The following is an 18,200-nucleotide window of genomic DNA, read 5'->3' on the forward strand; positions in this document are numbered from 1 at the left end:
ATATCATAATCCCACACCGTCAAGTGAATGCAAGGAGACGCTATAACAAAAGGGCCAATGTCAATTATGGAGAAACATACTTACCTGAACGGGGTCAATGGGTGATCAACAAGGCCCATTGCCTAGTTTCCCTTCTTGTTTTTTTTGGTTACAGAAGAACTCGAGCAGAAAATGGTTTGGAGTCATCATGGAACATGTTAAACTATTTTACGTTTATTGCATCAGGCTGCAGCATCTCCTAATACCTTGAACTATGACAATTCAAAGTGGCCATCATTCATAAACTACATTATCTTACATATATGTTTCTCTGCTGCTACATTCTTGTCTGTCTTCATTTCTTCTCGGCCGTACTATTGTACTACAGGATCTGTTCTATAGGCTCGTACCACTTTATCCTTGAGTTCTAAGTGACTATAGTCTATGCTATCGTCGAAATAAAATGAGAGAAGCACCATCAAAAGAACAACTGCATTCTTATTTGTTATTCATTTCTTCTTATAATACAGATAACAAGGAAAATGCTTAGTCTGGATGAGCATTTGTGCAAAGGTAGAATTTGAAATGAAAATTGAAAAATGATGACTTACTCCCACATCGCTAAGTAAATAAAACAGAAGAGTAATGAGGAGATACTATAAATAAGGGCCAAGGACAACGAAGAAACATACTTACCTGGACGGGGTCAATGGGCGATCAATAAGACCTATGGCCTAGGTTGGTGACCTCCATTGCACTTTGGAGGGGTGCCTGCCTAAGGTCGGCTCAAGTAGTCGAGCCTACGTCATAATTTGTTGCAGCGGGGGCCTGCGTTCGCGCAGCCCCTGCCCAATCCAAAGTACAACTATTTTCTAGTATCTCATTTATAGGCTTGTGAATTATATTAGTACTCACATTCTCAATAATTTATATCTTTTTCAAAAAAAATAAAAGAGAAAATAAACATAAACAAATAGGTTGAAAGAATTGAATGCTTCATTTTTCTCGTACCACCTTATCCTTGAGTTCTAAGGAGACAAAAAATTAAGTCTGGTGGATGAACATGAGGTCTTGGTATACTGTTTCTTTATGAATTATTTTTTATTTTATCGTCGAAATAAAATGACAGAAAGATTATAAAAGGACACACACATTCTCATTGAACAGGAGAAAAGAGTTGTGGCCATGACAATTGACAAAAGGGGGTGATTAGCAGCCTCCATGGTCTTTCAGGGTCATGGAGTCGTAGATAATCGTTCTCAGCCTGATTTTTAGTTCCCGAGATAGTCTAGAAGTTGTTTGACAGACCCCCTTCACCACAACAAAAATAACTTTTATCGACAATAAATATACACATTTACAAAGAGTACTAGTGCTAAAGCCTTTACTGGCATTAGTTAAATGCCATGGATTCAATGTTGTTATAGGCTTTAGGGACAAAGAATACTATTTGCCGCTAAAAATATATATTTAGTGGCAAGTAAGCAATTGTTGTTAATCAATTGCCGCTAAAGATCATTTTTGGTGTAGTGCTTAACTCTATTTGCTGGTTTCACTCACATTGAATCTTTATAACAAGTTAAGCCATGTATTGTATTCTCTTGTATATGCTGTTGTTTTGATTAATGTGACAGTCAGAGGCGGATGTAGCATGCTTGCTAGGGGTGCAACTTAATCCAACATTTTCGACACAAAGTGTATATCTACCTAAAAGTTTCTAAAATTCTGACAAATTTTAAACTTTGAATCCGAAATTCCATAAGTGCAATAGATTCAACAAAATTTAAGAAGTTGAAACCATCAAAATTTAAACTCTAAATCTGTCTCTGAACGTTACATGAGTTTATTACTATTATTTAATGATGTGATCTAACGTTTTTGATTCTTCAAGAGTAATCAGTAGTATAAACTAAACAAGTATTGCTTATTTCGGTTATTGAGGATGTTAATTACTCTTTTTTACAGACTAGCACTTGTTCCTTGGCAAATAATATCATAATCCCACACCGTCAAGTGAATAACACAGAAGAGTAGCAAGGGGACGCTAAAAGGGCCAAGGTCAATTACGGAGAAACATACTTACCTGAACGAGGTCAATTGTGATCAACAAGGCCCATGGCCTAGATTCTCTTCTTGTTTTTTTTGGTTACAGAAGAACTTGAGAAGGGAATGGTTTGTTTTTCTGAATTTCTGAATCGGCTGCAAAACATTTCTTTTCTCAAGTTCCTTTTTAACAAAAAACAATCTATGGTAAGAAAACTTCTTTTCATTTATTTACACTATTTTACGTCTAACGTATCAGGCTGCAACTTCTCCTTATACCTTGAACCATGACAATTCAAAATGGTCATCATTCGTAACCTACAACTCATATTAGTCATCATTCATCTCCTTGCCATTCATTATTTCGTTATTCGTTCTTCTTATAATACAGATCACAAGGAATTAAAATGCATAGTCTGGATGAATATTTTGTACAAAGGTTAAATTTAATACATAGCAAATGTGAAAACTGATAGAAGTTCATTAAATTGAAATGAAAATTGAAAAATGATGATTTACTCCCACATCGCTGAGTGAAGAAGATAGAAGAGTAATGAGGATATACTATAAAAAAAGGCCAAGGACAACGAAGAAACATACTTACCTGGACGGGGTCAATGGGCGATCAATAAGACCTATGGCCTAGGTTGGTGACCTCCATTGCACTTTGGACGGGTGCCTGCCTAAGGTCGGCTCAAGTAGTCGAGCCTACGTCATAATTTGTTGCAGTGGGGGCCTGCGTTCGCGCGGCCCCTACCCAATTCAAATTCCAATTTTTTTGTCTAATGCTATCACCTAAACTATATAGAATACAGATCAATCATTCTTTCAGAATTGAAATCACACTAAATTAGGTATTTTTTTGTCATTGTCCACTCATGAAGACAGTGATGGAATTGTATACATTTGTTTTTTCATTTTTTCCACATCAGTAAGCTAGTTGGGCAGCCAAATGTTTATATGTTGTTGCAGCAACGTAGAAGAACACGACCTTACTTGAACAGGATCTGTTCTATAGGCTCGTACCACTGTATCCTTGACTTCTAAGGAGACAGGAAACCAAGTTTGGTGGATGAATCGTGGCCATGAGACTCGAGTGTGATGATTGTTCTTCAGGGCCTTTCGGGGTCATGGTGTGCAGTAGATGATTGTTCTCAGCCTGGTTTGCCCGGCCCTGAGATGGTCTCATGGCAGTCTGACAGACTATTCACTCTTTTTACTGGTGGGTGGCGGAGAAGGGATCGTGACATCGTAGACCTATGGCTTAGATTGATGACCTCCATTGCACTTTGGAGGGGTGCCTGCCTAAAGTCTGCCCAAGTGGTCGAGCCTACACTATAATTTGTGATAGTGGGGGCTTGCGTTCGCGCAGCCCCTAGAGCTGAAAATTGTTAAGAGACATAAAATTGTTGTCATCAGGTGCAATGTCTGAAGTTAGCCCATTAACTATCTCAATATTGTTTTGATTGAATAAATGTGATAACAGATTTTCTTTTCAACAAGACAAAAAAAATAAAATTGGTTGAGACTTATTTATTCTTATATTAAATGGTATATCATACAACAAGAACAAATTCTAATAGTTGTTTATGAGCGCGGATTCATGATTTGGACTTTATGAGTTCTAGTTTAAGATTCTACTACAACTCATTTGATTTTTATTGAGTTCTAAATTTATTTTTGTGGTTTTTTCAATATAAAGATAGATTCGAAACGCATAACATTAACACTACATCCATCCTAAACTTGTTCATGGTTATTCTGACTCTCCTTAATGAATATTCTGACTCGGCACTACTAGCACTGACAGAATCCTAAATAATCATTAAACAGGCTAGCACTAAGCTGTAAAATAAGCAAAAAGTGCTTTTCTTGGACAGCCTGTCTAAGAAGGATCACTTAGTCCCACATCACTAAGTGAAGAAGATAATGTTCTCATACTTACTTTCATGGGGTCAAGTGAAGAAGATAAAATAGTTGATTGATCTTCGTGTTGTGCTGTTCTTTTCGTAGTTTTTATTTTCTGTTAAATGGAGGTTGGAAGTTGTAAGGATATAGCACCTGAGCCTAACTCAACCCCAAAAGCTAGCTCGTGAGGAGAGGTTTATCCAAGTCCATATAAGGAGACAAAATTCCCATTCCTCTACCGATGTGGGACATCTTAACAGAGGATTGAAGATGCATTGAAGGAAAATTGAACAATGTACTTAAACTAGCCTACAATTGTTTGTTTTCTTAACTTCTTATAGTTGTGACTATTAATTAGAGAGGTCAATATGTTTGTACTCTTGAGAACAACATTGTCACTTTTTGGCTTACATGTTCTGTTTTGGTTAATACATGTATATGTATTTTATAACATTCATACAATGGGGATGGGTTAGAGAGTTTAATTGTCAGTTGAGACTAAGTTAAGGTATCGAGATATGTGCACACTTAGAGTTGCAGTGCTACTTGTCATTTTAATTTACATTTAGACATTTTAACTTGGTTTAAATTAACTTCGTAAACACCCCAATTTTGTTAATGAACATCTGAAAAAGTGTGTTTACGAGATCTAATTATATGAAGTTAAGATATCTAATCATATAATTTCAAAGTTAAGATAATAATTGTCAGTTAAAGCCATATTAGAAGGTCATGTCTTTCTATATATTATGCTTTCTAGTACTTTAATTAATTTTGACTTAAGATGCCGTTGAGAAAAAAATAATAAATAACAAATAATTACCATTAACCGTACTTGAAAGTTTTAAAAAAAATGAAAGTAACGAGTAAAAGAAAAGTTAAGTACAGTAACTTCAATTCATTTGTTCTATTCTGAATTGTTACGAAGTAAAATATGACAAATAAATTGAAAACGAGAGAATAGAAAGATAAAGTTTTTTTTTTTCAAAAGATGGGTAATCTGGGAAGCATTAGAGTGTTACTGACACAAACAAAGATTTGATTAATTTGAGTTAGAAAATGTATATTATTAATTATTCATCAAAAGAGCTAAACTAGATCTTAACAGGATGGATCACGTGATTAGATTACTTAATAAGTGATTAAAACTTAAGCATGTGATTTGCACGTGATCTCCTGCATGATCCCCACATAACATAAGATGATTTAAAGGGAATTTCCTCATCCTCATTTTATTTTCTTCAATTTTTTATTTGAATGAACAAACAAATAGAACAAAACTATGTCATCGGTTGTAGTGGAGTGATAACTGCTTCTTCGTTCTTATCAAAAGTTTCGAATTCGAGTCCCTCTAAATACACTTTTTATGATGAAATAAATATCTCAATCACCATCAACAAAAATATAAGGTGTCCAAATTATCATTAATGAAAATTCATTTCCACCCAAAAATGAAAAAAAAAACAATTTTTTTTTTTTTTTGGATTTGTAGCATTGTAATATTAGAAAAAAAGTTGGTCAACTCATGAATCTAGAGATAATATGGCAGACAGTTATTAAAATATTGCAAGAGTGACAGTTGTATACTGGCTGTGTGGTTGTGTTAGTTAGCTAGCTATTTCAATTCCCTAAGCTTCCAACTTTAATGTCATAACACAACTTGTTTCCCAAAAAAATTCATTACTACACACTTACTCATCTCAACAGACCTAAAAGTTCCAAAATCTTGAAAAACACAAAAACCCCATCTTCAAAATCACACTTCTCATTCACCTTTTTCCCAAATTTTACTTTTTTGTTCATCTTGTACACATCAGGTATGGCCTTTTTTGGCTTTGTTTCAGCTCAATTTGACAAGAAAATGAGTTTTTTCCATATGGGGTTTTTGTTTTCAGTCTTGTAATGTTGTATTTTTGAGTAAAAATGTGTTCTTGGAAAAGGGCTGTTCTTGTTTTCTGTTAGCATTGTGTGTGATTTCTCAGTTTTTGGTCATTGGATTTTGTTTCTTTTGTCCTGTTTTCTGAGCTGTATTTTTGTGTAAAAATGTGTTCTTGGAAAAGGGTTGTTCTTGATTTCTGGTAGCTTTGTGTGATTTCTCAGTTTTTGGTCATTGGATTGTGTTTCTTTTGTCCCAATTGACTGTTTCTGAGTTGTATATTTGAATAAAAATGGTTTCTTTAAAAGGGTTGTTGTTTTCTGCTAGCATTGTGTGTTTTCTCAGTTTTTCATCATTGGGTTTTGCTTCCTTTACCCCAATAGACTGTTTCTTGATTAGCTGTGGTGGAAATAAATCTATACAAGTTGAAGATGGAAGGGTTTTTGAATCTGATTTTGGGGATTCTGATGTGGTGTTGTCTACAAATTCACTTATAACTGTGTCAAATAATGAAAATGGTTTGTTTTCTGAACTTCATAATTCTGCTAGATTGTTTACTAAAAGTTCAGTGTATACTATTAGTACAAAGCAGATTGGTAGACATTGGTTAAGGTTGCATTTTTATCCTGTTAAGAATAATAAGCACAACCTAAAATCAGCTGTTTTTTCTGTTGTGGCTAATGGGATTACATTGCTTCATGAGTTTTCCTTTTCAAGATTGGGGAAAAAGGAACCTTTGTTGAAGGAATACGTAATCAAAATAGGCGGATCGAGTAGTTCGGGTGATTTAGTACTTACATTATCTCCAGTTAGTGGCTCACTTGCATTTATCAATGGGATAGAGGTGATCTCTATGCCTGAGGGTCAGTTTGATTTCAGTGTTGTCCCAATTCCGAGGGGGCCAGGTTTTGTTGTTCCGTCCTCGGTTGCTTTAGAGACAGCTTATAGAGTGAATATGGGAGGTCCAAAATTGACACCAAGAAATGACACTTTGTGGAGGATGTGGAATTCAGATCATACATTTCTTGTTAATCCTGCTAGTGCTCGGAAGGTCAGTACGGATCCGAAATCAGTCAAGTATCCAGCGGGTGAGTCGGTTGATATTGCACCGAATTGGGTGTATGCCACTGCACAAGAAATGGCAGATGCCAAAGTAATAGATCAAAAGTTCAACATTACATGGACGTTTCCAGTCGAAGATGGATTTATTTACTTCGTTAGGATGCATTTCTGTGATTTTGTTAGTCTCTCTCTTAACAATTTGATCTTCGATGTGTACATCAATAACCAAACTGCTGTGGAATCATTGGATATCTCAACAAAGACAATGGCTTTGTCAGCTGCTTACTTTGTGGATTTTGTAGTGAATATGTCAACGGGCTCGAATAAACTTTTCGTTCAAGTTGGTCCTTCTAATTTGAGGATTACTCCAGCCAATGCTATTCTAAATGGTTTGGAGATAATGAAAATGAGCAATCCCAGTAGCAGCCTCGATGGAAAATTTATCGGATATTCCAGCAATTCCGAAAGATCAAATACTAAGAGACATGTAATGCTAATAGTTTTTGCTAGCTTAGGAAGTTTAGCAGGTTTATTGCTCATTGCAGCGTCCTGTTTTCTCTGTTTCGTTTGTTTCCGTAAGCCAAAGATGGTGAAACAAAAATCTTTATCATGGTTATCTTTTCCAAATCATAGTGGAATTTCAGAAACTAAAATCTCAGCAGGTAGTTTTGCTTCAACAACACCTTCACGGACGTTGGGGCGTATCTTCGCATTCTCTGAGATTCGTGAAGCTACGAAGGACTTTGATGAGAGCTTGGTCATTGGTGTTGGTGGCTTTGGCAAAGTTTATAAAGGAGTGCTAGAAAATGGGGTAATGGTTGCTGTAAAGAGGGGAAATAGCAAGTCTCAACAAGGACTTGTCGAATTCAGGACAGAAATCGAGATGTTATCCAAGCTACGCCACAGACACCTGGTTTCTTTAATTGGCTACTGTGAGGAGCTAAATGAGATGATCCTTGTATATGAATTCATGGCAGGCGGACCGCTCAGAAAGCACTTATACGGATCAGATTTTCCTCATCTTTCTTGGAAACAAAGACTAGAAATTTGCATCGGAGCTGCGAAAGGATTGCATTATCTTCACACTGGTGCAGCTGAGTGCATCATCCACCGTGATGTCAAGACTACCAACATTTTATTGGATGAGAATCTCACAGCAAAAGTGGCTGATTTTGGTTTATCAAAATTTGGCCCCGCGTTGGATCAAACTCATGTGAGCACAGCCGTGAAGGGAAGTTTTGGTTACCTCGATCCAGAGTATTATCGTAGACAGCAACTGACAGAGAAGTCGGATGTCTATTCATTTGGAGTAGTACTCATGGAAGTCCTATGTGCACGGTCAGCAATCAATCCTTCACTCCCACGAGAACAAGTAAACATAGCTGAGTGGGCAATGCATTGGCAAAAGAAGGGACAATTGGAGCACATAATCGATCCTTATCTTGCAGGAAAAGTGAGCATTGATTCACTCAGGAAATATGGTGAAACCGCGGAGAAGTGTTTGGCTGAGTATGGTGTTGAAAGACCATCGATGGGGGACGTTCTTTGGAATCTTGAATACGTTCTTAACTTGCAAGTTGCTGCCAGACAATCTTTAGAAGATGAAAACAGCAATGCCATACCAGATATCCCTTACTCAATTCCCCGTGTTGAGTCGGGCGAGGCTGATGAAATCGACATTGTTAGCCATGGTGAATCAGATGTAACAACTTCATCTGGAGTGTTCTCTCAGATAATGAATCCAAAAGGAAGGTAAAGAAGAAGCTTGTGTTTGTGAAGAAAAAAAAAAATTGAAATTGTGGTTATAGTATTTTTTTTTTTTCATACTATAAGTAGATTTATACCTTATATTATCAATCTCAGGATGAAAATCCCTTGATGCATTTTTATGTATGGCTTTACACAGCTTACATTATGAATCAATTGTAGTAATGCTCATGTTGTAATTGTCATTTGATGTCTTCTCAAGATTCTTCAAGTTGTGTATTTTTCTTCTTCTTTCATTTCCTTTCGATGATGTTTGGGTCAGTTTGTGTGCAATTCATCTAATTTTACAAGGTACTGACAGTGACGGAGCTTCTTGTTTCTCAGGGTGTCTAACTGAACACCCTTTGTTGGAAAAAAAATCATATATACAAGTAAAATGAAACACAATGTGATTAAATAACATATTTTGGACACCCTTAACATAACAAGCTATTATAGCCTAGTGGTTTCAGACATTTCAAATGAAGCAGCACTTGCATGTTTGAATCTCACTAGTAGCAATTGTTTTTTCCATTTTTTAAAAAGAGTTTTTGTTGTGCAATTTCTGGATACCCTTCGTGAATTTTTTTTTTTTCATTCTTATTAAATAACTTATTTTGGACACTTTTATCATAACAAGCTATTATAGCCTAGATTACCCATTTAAAAAAATTGCATTTAATTATCTAATTAGTAATTTGATTTTGATTGTATATTAGACGTAGAAAAAAGCAATTTAAGACATGTTATGAAAGGCGTTATCTTCAGAGTAGTTTTTCATTCTGATTATATAATCAACACAAAAAAAATCAATTTATGAAAGGTGTTATCTTCAAAATAGAATTTCATTATGATTTTGTATAACAATCCAGAAAATATTGATTTAAGACACGTTATAAATAACGCTATCTTCCAAGTAGAGTTTTACCATAGGTCCAAATAAAAAAATGACGTCTTACTCTAAAAATACAATGAATCACTTAAAAATAAACTCTTAAATCTTTATGAGTATTTTAAGAAAAAAATACTTAACTAAAACAAATTTAAATGATTTGTTATATATATAACTAACATATTTTTTCAGGAATAGATGTGCCTTTTCATAAAAAAAAATACATGTGTATTCTTTAAAGAATTACTATATGTTAGTAAAATATTTTCAGAGAATATTGTGTCTTAGTCCAAAAAGTATATATTAAAATTTTGAATTACTTGTAAATAAATAGCAACAATTATTTCATGTCCCTACATATCATGCAATCACAAATGTGATTATTGATTACAATAAATAGAAATTTAAAGGAGATTGAAAAAATTATGCAAAAAAAACACTTGGGGGTCCACTTGGTCTACATATTTTCGAGGTTTTCTTTTTTCGGGGGAAATAAGCAATTAATATTGAGGATAAAATAATTTTTATTTTTATTTTTCTGGATATATTAAAAGTGACACGTATACTAAAATTATAAGAACACATATTTTTTTCTATTTAAATGAATATAATATTACATATATTGGCAGTATTATATATTCATTTTTATTGTATGCAATATTTTATATTGACGCGATACACACGTATACACGTACACTTTAGTATAATTGAATTGATTGTAGCGTATTACACAACACTTTTTCAATACAAACATACCTTGCATTTGACTTTAAAGCAATCTCATTTTAACACGATTTACAATATTTGTCGATACGTAAAAGTTATCTAGTGCATCAAATAGGAGGTAATATATTGGAACCATACCTGGAACAAAGCGTGTTAAGAAATACTTCTTTCTATGAGTCTTATACGTTATGAATCTATATAGTTAGAACTATGATATGAATATTTAACAGAACATGAAAAAAAAAAGTACATAAAAGTTAATTGGGTTCTGAATCAATTGGGATTTTTTTTTTATAATTTTTTTTTGTGTGTGTTAAGGATTCCATTAATATGTACACAATATTAAAATTAGAACTCAACTATTAACATATGAAGTCGTCGTTCTAAAATTAGAATTCATAAATTTAAAATTATGACTCCGCCTATAATACACCAAGTAACTCTATTTATCAAGACGGAAAAGATTGAAACAAAATTAATTTACATTTTTGTCTCCACTAGTTTTCTTTTTCTTCTTCTAGTACATCGATTAGTGTGCAAGTATTCTGGATAAAATTTTAACTTGCGATAACAAACTAGTTACTTATTATCTTTGAGATTACCCATTAATATTTATTAAAAAAACTGCATTTAATTATCTAATAAGTTATTTGTTTTTGATTGTATAATAGACACAGGAAAAATCAATTGAAAACACATTATGAAATACATTATCTTCAAAGTAATTTTCCATTCTGATTGTATAATAAACACAAAAAAAATCAATTTAAGACACATTATAAAAGACATTATCTTCAAAGTAGAATTTCATTATGATTTTGTATAATAAATACATAAAAAAAAAATTGATTTAGGAAATGTTATGAATGACGTTATCTTCCAAGTAAATTTTTATCATTGGTCCAAATAGAAAAATGACGTCTTACTCTGAAAATACAATAAATTACTTAAATAGAAATTCTAAAGAACTATTAAATCTTTCAAGTATTTAAAGTTATACTCATATTAGTATACCTTTTATATGAGTATTGAACACGTATATTTTGTGTTAATTAAATTGAGGTAACATATACGTGCAACATACATATACTAAAATTATAAAAACACAATTTTTGTTGTTTAAATGAATATAACATTACATACATTGTAACTTCTGTTGCAATATTATATACTTTATTCTTATTGTATGAAATACTTTATATTAACGTGACACACACATACAATATATGTACACTAAATTAATATAACTGAATTGATTATAGTGAATTACATAACTCTTTTTAGTATAAATACAAATATATCATTATTGATTTTTTAACAACATCATTTCAACGCGATTTATGATATTTGTCGATATATAGAAGTTAATCTTCACATTTAATAGAATGTATCAAGTTCAGATCATAGGTGCAACAAATCATAATAGGAAATACTTCTCTCTAATGAGTTTTATACGTTATAAATTTAGATAATCGAAACTTTAACATGAGTATTGTACTGAACATGAAAAAAAAAGTAAATAAAAGTTAAATCGCCTTATTAGTGTCTTTTCATTTTTTATTTCTTCAATTTTTTTCATATTTGACTGATTTAAATATTTATTCGAATGATCTTATTTTCCTATATAAAATAAGAAAAAACATTTTTCAAAATTCTCTATAACCACAACTCTAGACATGACACTCGATCCCGACCCCAACCTCGACCTCAAAAATAACTCCTAATTATAATATTTTCAAGTAAGAAAAAACATTTTTCAAAACTCTCTATAACCTCAACTCAAGACATGACACTCGATCCTGACCCCCCTGCCTCGAATGTAACTCCTAATTATAGTATTTTCGAGTCTGATATCACAATATTTTCTCAGATTATATCTAAATAAATAAATAAACCACTTATAATAAAACAAACTATATATTACTGCATGCTTCTTTAAAACCATAAACAATTTTTTTTTTTACACAATTGTCCCATTTTAGTCCCTTCCTCCTCTTTCTCTTCTGCACTCTGCTCTGAGTCACCTTGTTCTTCATTTTTTTTCTTGATTATAACTTACTAAAAACAGCACAATCTCTTAATATTCCTTCATTTAAGCATACCCATTTGGTCAAAATCTTTTCTTGGGGAGTTTACAGTTCTGTAGAGATTTTTTTTTTGTGTTTTGGTTCAGAATCAACTGGGTTTTTTGAGTTTTTTCAATGGGACCTATAAGGGGGTTAAAGAGGAAGAAGAAGGTGGAGAAAGATGTTGACCAATATACCCCTTTACTTTCTTCGTTATCTCATGTTTGTCCTTCAGATTGGTGGGTCGACTTCTCCAAAAGGATTTCTGGTAACTAAATTTTGATTCTTGATTTGTGTTTTTTTGCTTCATGTTTAATGTTTGATGCTGCATTTTTGTTGTGTTTGTTGTTGGTTGTGTTTATCGTCTTTTAGAGGAAATTTTGGGTCAGCTTTGAGTGATTTTTTTCGATAATCGTGGTGTTCGGTGCAGCTACGTATCAAATAACAGAGTTATCAGGTAACTCTGCCACCAAGGTTTGGATAGATGGAAGATATCACTTAGTGGTTTTGCCTTGAGGCTTGAATGGGTGGAAGAAATCAATTAAGGAGTCGTTTGGTAGAGTGTATAAGAATAGTAGTGTAGTGATAATGTTGAGATTACTAATGCTGTGAATTGTTATGCTGAATTGATATGTTTGGTTTGGTGTTATTAAGGGTAGTTTTGTCTTTATCCATTGTATTACTAATACCATGGTTTGTTCATGGCTAAAAATCCTACCAAACAAAAGATTGAATAATACCATGACTAATACATGTATTAGATTCTGATTCTCTAATACACAAACGGCCCCTCGTTTGATGTTGTATAGGGTGTATTAGTAATGCTGAATGATGAGATTAGTTATGCTTGAGATTATTTCTTATTCACGGTTTGGTTTGGTGTATTAAGGATAGTTATGTCTTTAATCATGCTTATCCATGCCTTAGTTATACATATGTTGATAATCCTATTAGATTCTCTAATACATCCTACCAAATGACCCCTTAGTGTTTTTGCATCCGGGATGTAAAACTGGGACCTCATAGGATACACTAGGCCAGACTCTTGGTGAAACTTTGAGTTATTTTAAATTGGTTTCTGCTCACTTCACATTTTATGAGTTTCTTTTCTTTCCTTGAACCATGAAAATGGCTAGTAGGGAAATCTCTCATTTATCTGAGAAAAAAGAAGAAATGAGGAGTGTGTTGAATTGTGTGGCTGTCTCATGTCAGGCGAAGTGATATTTTTTCTTTATTATCCAGGTTCACAACACGTCTCCTTACGTTAGAGCCTGATATTTTCTTCGGTTAAACACGTGAAAATATATGTTAGATGAGTGGTGGCAATGCAACTCGAACATAGAAAAATACAAGATTAGAGTTAATGGATTCAACCTTTAGGTTCTTACTGTTGAACCTATTACATTTTTTTCAAAATCGTTGAGACTATGGGTTCAAAGATATTGCTTTCAGTTGAAACCTTTGATTATATGTACATATACCTGTGAACTTGAACCCAAGATCTCCCTGTTGGGTGATCTTTCATCTAAAAGCTTAAAGCTATCAGAAAGGATAATTTTATCTATTTACTTGGTATACAAAAGAGTGTTGGATGTTGGCTATACTTGTTCCAATTTATTGTTTCAAAGTGTCTTGTATTTGCTACATTCTCTTACAGTTTCTCAAGTGCATGAATATTTTTTTCCATGTAGTAATAGATGCATGTGATTTTTTCGAATGGTAAAAGATGAGGGTGAAAATTTTGGTTTCTGGATCCTGAAGTTATTTGTGACACTTTGAATACTCCTAGAATGAGATTAGCCACCAAAAGGGAGGAACTTGAAGCAATGAAAAAAACTCAAAGAGCAAAGGGACAAGAGTTTATCTTTTATGATGAATAACTGATCCAAAGGATGGAAGTCAGGTTTACTTGGTTATACGAGTTTTACTTTTTCCAATGACATATTTATTAATCAACTGTAAAGATTTACATGATAGGGTGCTCAGCATGCATTATCATAGTTGAGAATCATTCACTAGTAGATGTTTGCTTTGGTCTTTTCCATTAGGTACAATTTACTAAACTCCTACTAACTTTGCATTATTCCCTTCCAATCGTTTAGCCTTCCTAAAATTTGTTGGGGATAATACAATTGCTACATTTTAGTTTATTCTCTGTTGTTATTTGCTTATTTGGCCTTTTGTAGAAAGGACTGCATCATATCCTGATACCAAATGTAGAATTATTAAGTTTGCAGCATGCCGCTCACTTGAGCAGCTCTAAGAATGCAAATAGTTCTGTTTTCCTTGAAATACTTATAGGAAATTTAGATCAAAATGAGAGAATGTACCGGCATTGTATGCAGAGTAGCTTCCCTTGTCTTGTTAGAGGAAAACGAATGAAGTACAGGTCAACTGACCAAATATCCTGCAAAGGTTGATCAAAGTTCAAATCTTCTTAACCTATCTAAGTGAGTAATAGGCTGGTAGGATTTATCTGGTGACTTTACCTTGGAACATGCATCTGACTGAAATTGAATCAGTCTTTGCTTTTTCCCTTCACCAAACCGCACTGACAGATTAATGCATAATTCTAGATTATAGCAAAGAAAAACAATTGAGGACAAAAGATCAAACTGTGTAGGTTTAGGCTTTACAAATGAGTGAAGTGAAAACTTTGAATTCATAAGCTATGCTTAGTGATAGTTTGAAGTTTTGTGCTGCTCTCTCTATTTCTATCTCCTCACGAGGAATACTAATTTGGAAGTGCTTTCTTTTGTTTTAACCCCTTTAGTTCTATGCTCTATCTCCCCTTTTAAGAGTAAAGGTCCAAAATTGCTCCTACACCATCCGAAATTGGTTAATGTTACCCTTTGTTCTACTTTAATACCCTCGCCATTAGAATATCGGCTTGTACTTACCCTTACAATTAGCGTAGCTCCGACATGGAATGACTGAACTCCATGTGTCAAGCGAAATAAGTTCAAAGGTGTGCCATGCGAAATAAGTTCAGTTTTTAAGTGGAGTAGAGTAGGAGGGATGAACCATCTTCCCCTGACTTTGGAAGGCTGCACTTGCCCTAAAGAGTTGGCTCCTGAGTCTTGACGGTTTCTGGATCATAAAAGAAACTACCCTACATTATACTTCAGGTTGGATCTTCATTAGAAGTTCAAAACAAAACGAGATTTTTTCCCAATAATGAGGTAAGATTAGAACCAGTGTTTAGCGGAGGGAAAAGTTGCTCAAGTACTGGGCAAAATTTGACCATTTTCTCTCCTATTTTTAATAATGGTGATGCAGAGCCAACTTGTGAACCCCATGATTATTACACCGAGTTTCTGCTATGTCCCACTAGTGCAGGTAAGACAACTCTGTTCATCAAGGTTTAGGCTGATGGGAAGAAATCATTAGTATTTTTTTTGTCTCTGCCGGAATTTGAACCCCAGGTTGCCCGTGATTTTCACCCACTTAATTGACTGCTAGGTCATATTGATGGATGCTATGTCTAGCTTGACTATGAGCTTCCAAGCAGGTTCCTTTTTGTTTATATGTCCTTGCTTGAGATATTTCTGCTAGACTCTGTTATTTTATTGAAGAAGCAGTAATAGTGCTTATGGTCATTGATTCTGCAACTATAGATGTTGATGAGTGAAGATATGTAACTAGGGATGGAGAAATGGAAAAGAGACAAAAGGCAGGTAACTAAAGGATGGAACAAATGCATTGATGACTTTTATTAGAAGTATAATTCATATTGGAGCTCTCATTTCATTGCCTTGAGTTTTTTCTTGAAATTGCACCCCTCTGTAAGGATTGGTTGGTTCAGCTATTGGGATGAAATTTTCGAGTGAAGACTTAGCAAATGGAGCTAATTTTACTCAGCAGTGTCTAAGACTGTTGCAGCTTAGCTTAATAGTCTTTTGGCTGTTTTAATCTAGCTTTAGGAGCTAAACTGATAAGCGGATTTGCCTTAGATAGCCGAAGAATGTATATGACCAAACATGCAAGTGTTTAGGGAGAGACTGGATAGTATACAGAAGTGCTTCAGGATATTTTGAAGTAGTGGTGAAATGAAATGATGGTTATGTATATATGTAGCTCCTAAGCTTCTGCACTTTTAGTAGATGATGTCGAACATGATTGAAGAGAATTTTCATCATTGTTGACAAGACGGTTTTGAAACAAAAGCTTGCAACTACAACCTCTTTCTTGCAAGTTCCATTTCTAGTTAGTTCTAGGTCCGAGGGATAAAGGGTCTTTTTTTTTTGTGCTTGAGATAATATTCATCAGTTAAAAAGCCTAACTTTATGTTTCAGTATATTTGCGGCCATGAGATTTGACCCTCTTTTTGTTTTTTGTTTCTCAGGGACTTCAGTAGAGGAAGGAAATTCAGTTACATTTGAATCTTTGTTCAAACTTTCAAGGAAGACATTCAACTACATTGGTTCACTTGTGAAGGATGCTATGATGTCTAAACCTACGAACATAACTGATCTCAGCGGTAAGTTCTTGTCTCTAGATGACCGAGTTGCTGTTGCTTTGAGAAGGCTGAGTTCAGGCGACTCACTATCAATTGTTGGTGAGTCTCTTGGAATACACCAGTCTACTGTCTCTCAGATAACTTGGCGATTTGTGGAAGCCATGGAAGAAAGAGGCCTTCACCATATCCATTGGCCTACAAATCAAGATGACATGAAAGACATAAAGTCGAAATTTGAGAACATCCGAGGCCTTCCCAATTGTTGTGGTGCAGTTGACACCACACATATCATGTTTTGCCTCTCTACAGCTGATCCATCAAGTAAAGTCTGGTCCGATTTGGAAAAGAATCACAGTATGATTTTGCAAGCAATCGTCGACCCTGATATGAGATTCCTAGATGTTTTAGCTGGCTGGCCTGGTAGTCTAAGTGACTCTGAGGTGCTCAAAAGCTCAAGATTCTTCGAACTCACTGAAGAAGGAAAGAGGCTAAGTGGAGAGAAATTTAACCTCTCAAACGACACAGAACTAAGAGAATACATCGTTGGTGACTCAGGTTATCCCCTTTTGCCATGGCTTCTTACTCCTTACACAGGACGTGAACTTTCTGATCACCAAGCTGATTACAACAAGCGGCATTTTGCAACAAGGAAGGTGGCACAGAGGGCTTTGGCCAGGTTGAAAGATAAATGGAAGATCATTCAAGGAGTAATGTGGAGGCCCGATAAGCAAAAGTTACCGAGGATTATTCTTGTATGCTGCTTGCTGCACAACATTCTCATCGATTTAGACGATGGAGTTCAAGATGAAGTGCCAGTTACTCATCATCATGATCCTGACTATGGGCAACAAGTTGGTGATTCTACCAATAAATCTGCTTCAATTCAAAGAGAGAAACTTGCTCTCTACTTAGCTAACAAGCTTCCACCTAATGTCCCTTAGGTTGTTCTTCTCTCAACTGAGATATGCTCAACAAATTCTTTGTAGTTCCAAAAGCTGGCAGAATAAGTGTCAGATTATGATCCATGTAGAGTTTTAAGTCAAGAAAAAGTAGACACCAACTATTAACAACTGTGAATTTTTATGATGTTAGTTATACTATCCAAAGGGAAGCTTTGCAGCAATGTTAAAGTTGTTTTCGTATAATCCATAGGTCAGGTTTGAGTCATGGAATAAGCCACTGATGCTTGAGTCAGGGTAGACTGCATATATCACACCCCCTTGGTGTGTGGCTCTATTTCGTACGTTTTATGAACGCGCAAGATGCTTTGTTTATCGGGCTGCCTTATACTGCCCAAATAAGTAGATCTTCTCTGAAAAGGAGAAAAGACATTGAAACTAGAATTTCTCACTGCTTCAATATGTGTGTTGCTTTTCTTTTCTCCAACTTGTGAAATTCAACAACATACTCAGTGTAATTTTACAAATGGGATCTGAGAAGGGT

The 18,200-nt window shown here is 34.5% G+C and overlaps 2 protein-coding genes and 4 non-coding genes across 6 annotated transcripts; all 6 read left to right on the top strand.

Moving 5' to 3' along the window:
- The first annotated feature begins 667 nt into the window (after nt 1-667).
- On the top strand, nt 668-828 carry LOC125869462 (U1 spliceosomal RNA). Its single transcript, XR_007446834.1, has one exon. It is a non-coding gene; the product is annotated as a U1 spliceosomal RNA (small nuclear RNA).
- A 1,790-nt stretch (nt 829-2,618) lies between these two features.
- Nucleotides 2,619-2,779, top strand: LOC125869464 (U1 spliceosomal RNA). Its single transcript, XR_007446836.1, has one exon. It is a non-coding gene; the product is annotated as a U1 spliceosomal RNA (small nuclear RNA).
- A 229-nt stretch (nt 2,780-3,008) lies between these two features.
- On the top strand, nt 3,009-3,227 carry LOC125869457 (small nucleolar RNA U3). Its single transcript, XR_007446830.1, has one exon. It is a non-coding gene; the product is annotated as a small nucleolar RNA U3 (small nucleolar RNA).
- An 11-nt stretch (nt 3,228-3,238) lies between these two features.
- Nucleotides 3,239-3,401, top strand: LOC125869470 (U1 spliceosomal RNA). The gene has a single exon (XR_007446842.1). It is a non-coding gene; the product is annotated as a U1 spliceosomal RNA (small nuclear RNA).
- Nucleotides 3,402-5,474: 2,073 nt separating this feature from the next.
- Nucleotides 5,475-8,834, top strand: LOC125867326 (receptor-like protein kinase THESEUS 1). Its single transcript, XM_049547780.1, has one exon. The coding sequence runs from the start codon at nt 6,099-6,101 to the stop codon at nt 8,622-8,624; it is 2,526 nt and encodes an 841-aa protein (XP_049403737.1). The 5' UTR covers nt 5,475-6,098; the 3' UTR covers nt 8,625-8,834.
- Nucleotides 8,835-12,161: 3,327 nt separating this feature from the next.
- On the top strand, nt 12,162-17,970 carry LOC125867665 (protein ALP1-like). The gene is made up of 2 exons (XM_049548223.1): nt 12,162-12,566; nt 16,644-17,970. Exons 1-2 carry the CDS (start codon nt 12,434-12,436, stop codon nt 17,696-17,698), a joined length of 1,188 nt encoding a protein of 395 aa, XP_049404180.1. The 5' UTR covers nt 12,162-12,433; the 3' UTR covers nt 17,699-17,970.
- Nucleotides 17,971-18,200: the final 230 nt, after the last annotated feature.

The sequence above is a fragment of the Solanum stenotomum genome, chromosome 6, assembly GCF_019186545.1.
Source record: "Solanum stenotomum isolate F172 chromosome 6, ASM1918654v1, whole genome shotgun sequence".
Taxonomy (NCBI): Eukaryota; Viridiplantae; Streptophyta; class Magnoliopsida; order Solanales; family Solanaceae; genus Solanum; species Solanum stenotomum.

What these genes read in the sequence shown, in the direction of transcription:
- LOC125867326 (XM_049547780.1), top strand. Translation starts at nt 6,099, where the DNA reads ATGGTTTCTTTAAAAGGGTTGTTGTTTTCTGCTAGCATTGTGTGTTTT.
- LOC125867665 (XM_049548223.1), top strand. Translation starts at nt 12,434, where the DNA reads ATGGGACCTATAAGGGGGTTAAAGAGGAAGAAGAAGGTGGAGAAAGAT. An exon ending in CTTCTCCAAAAGGATTTCTG is followed by an intron (nt 12,567 to 16,643) that starts GTAACTAAATTT and finishes TTTGTTTCTCAG; the next exon opens with GGACTTCAGTAGAGGAAGGA.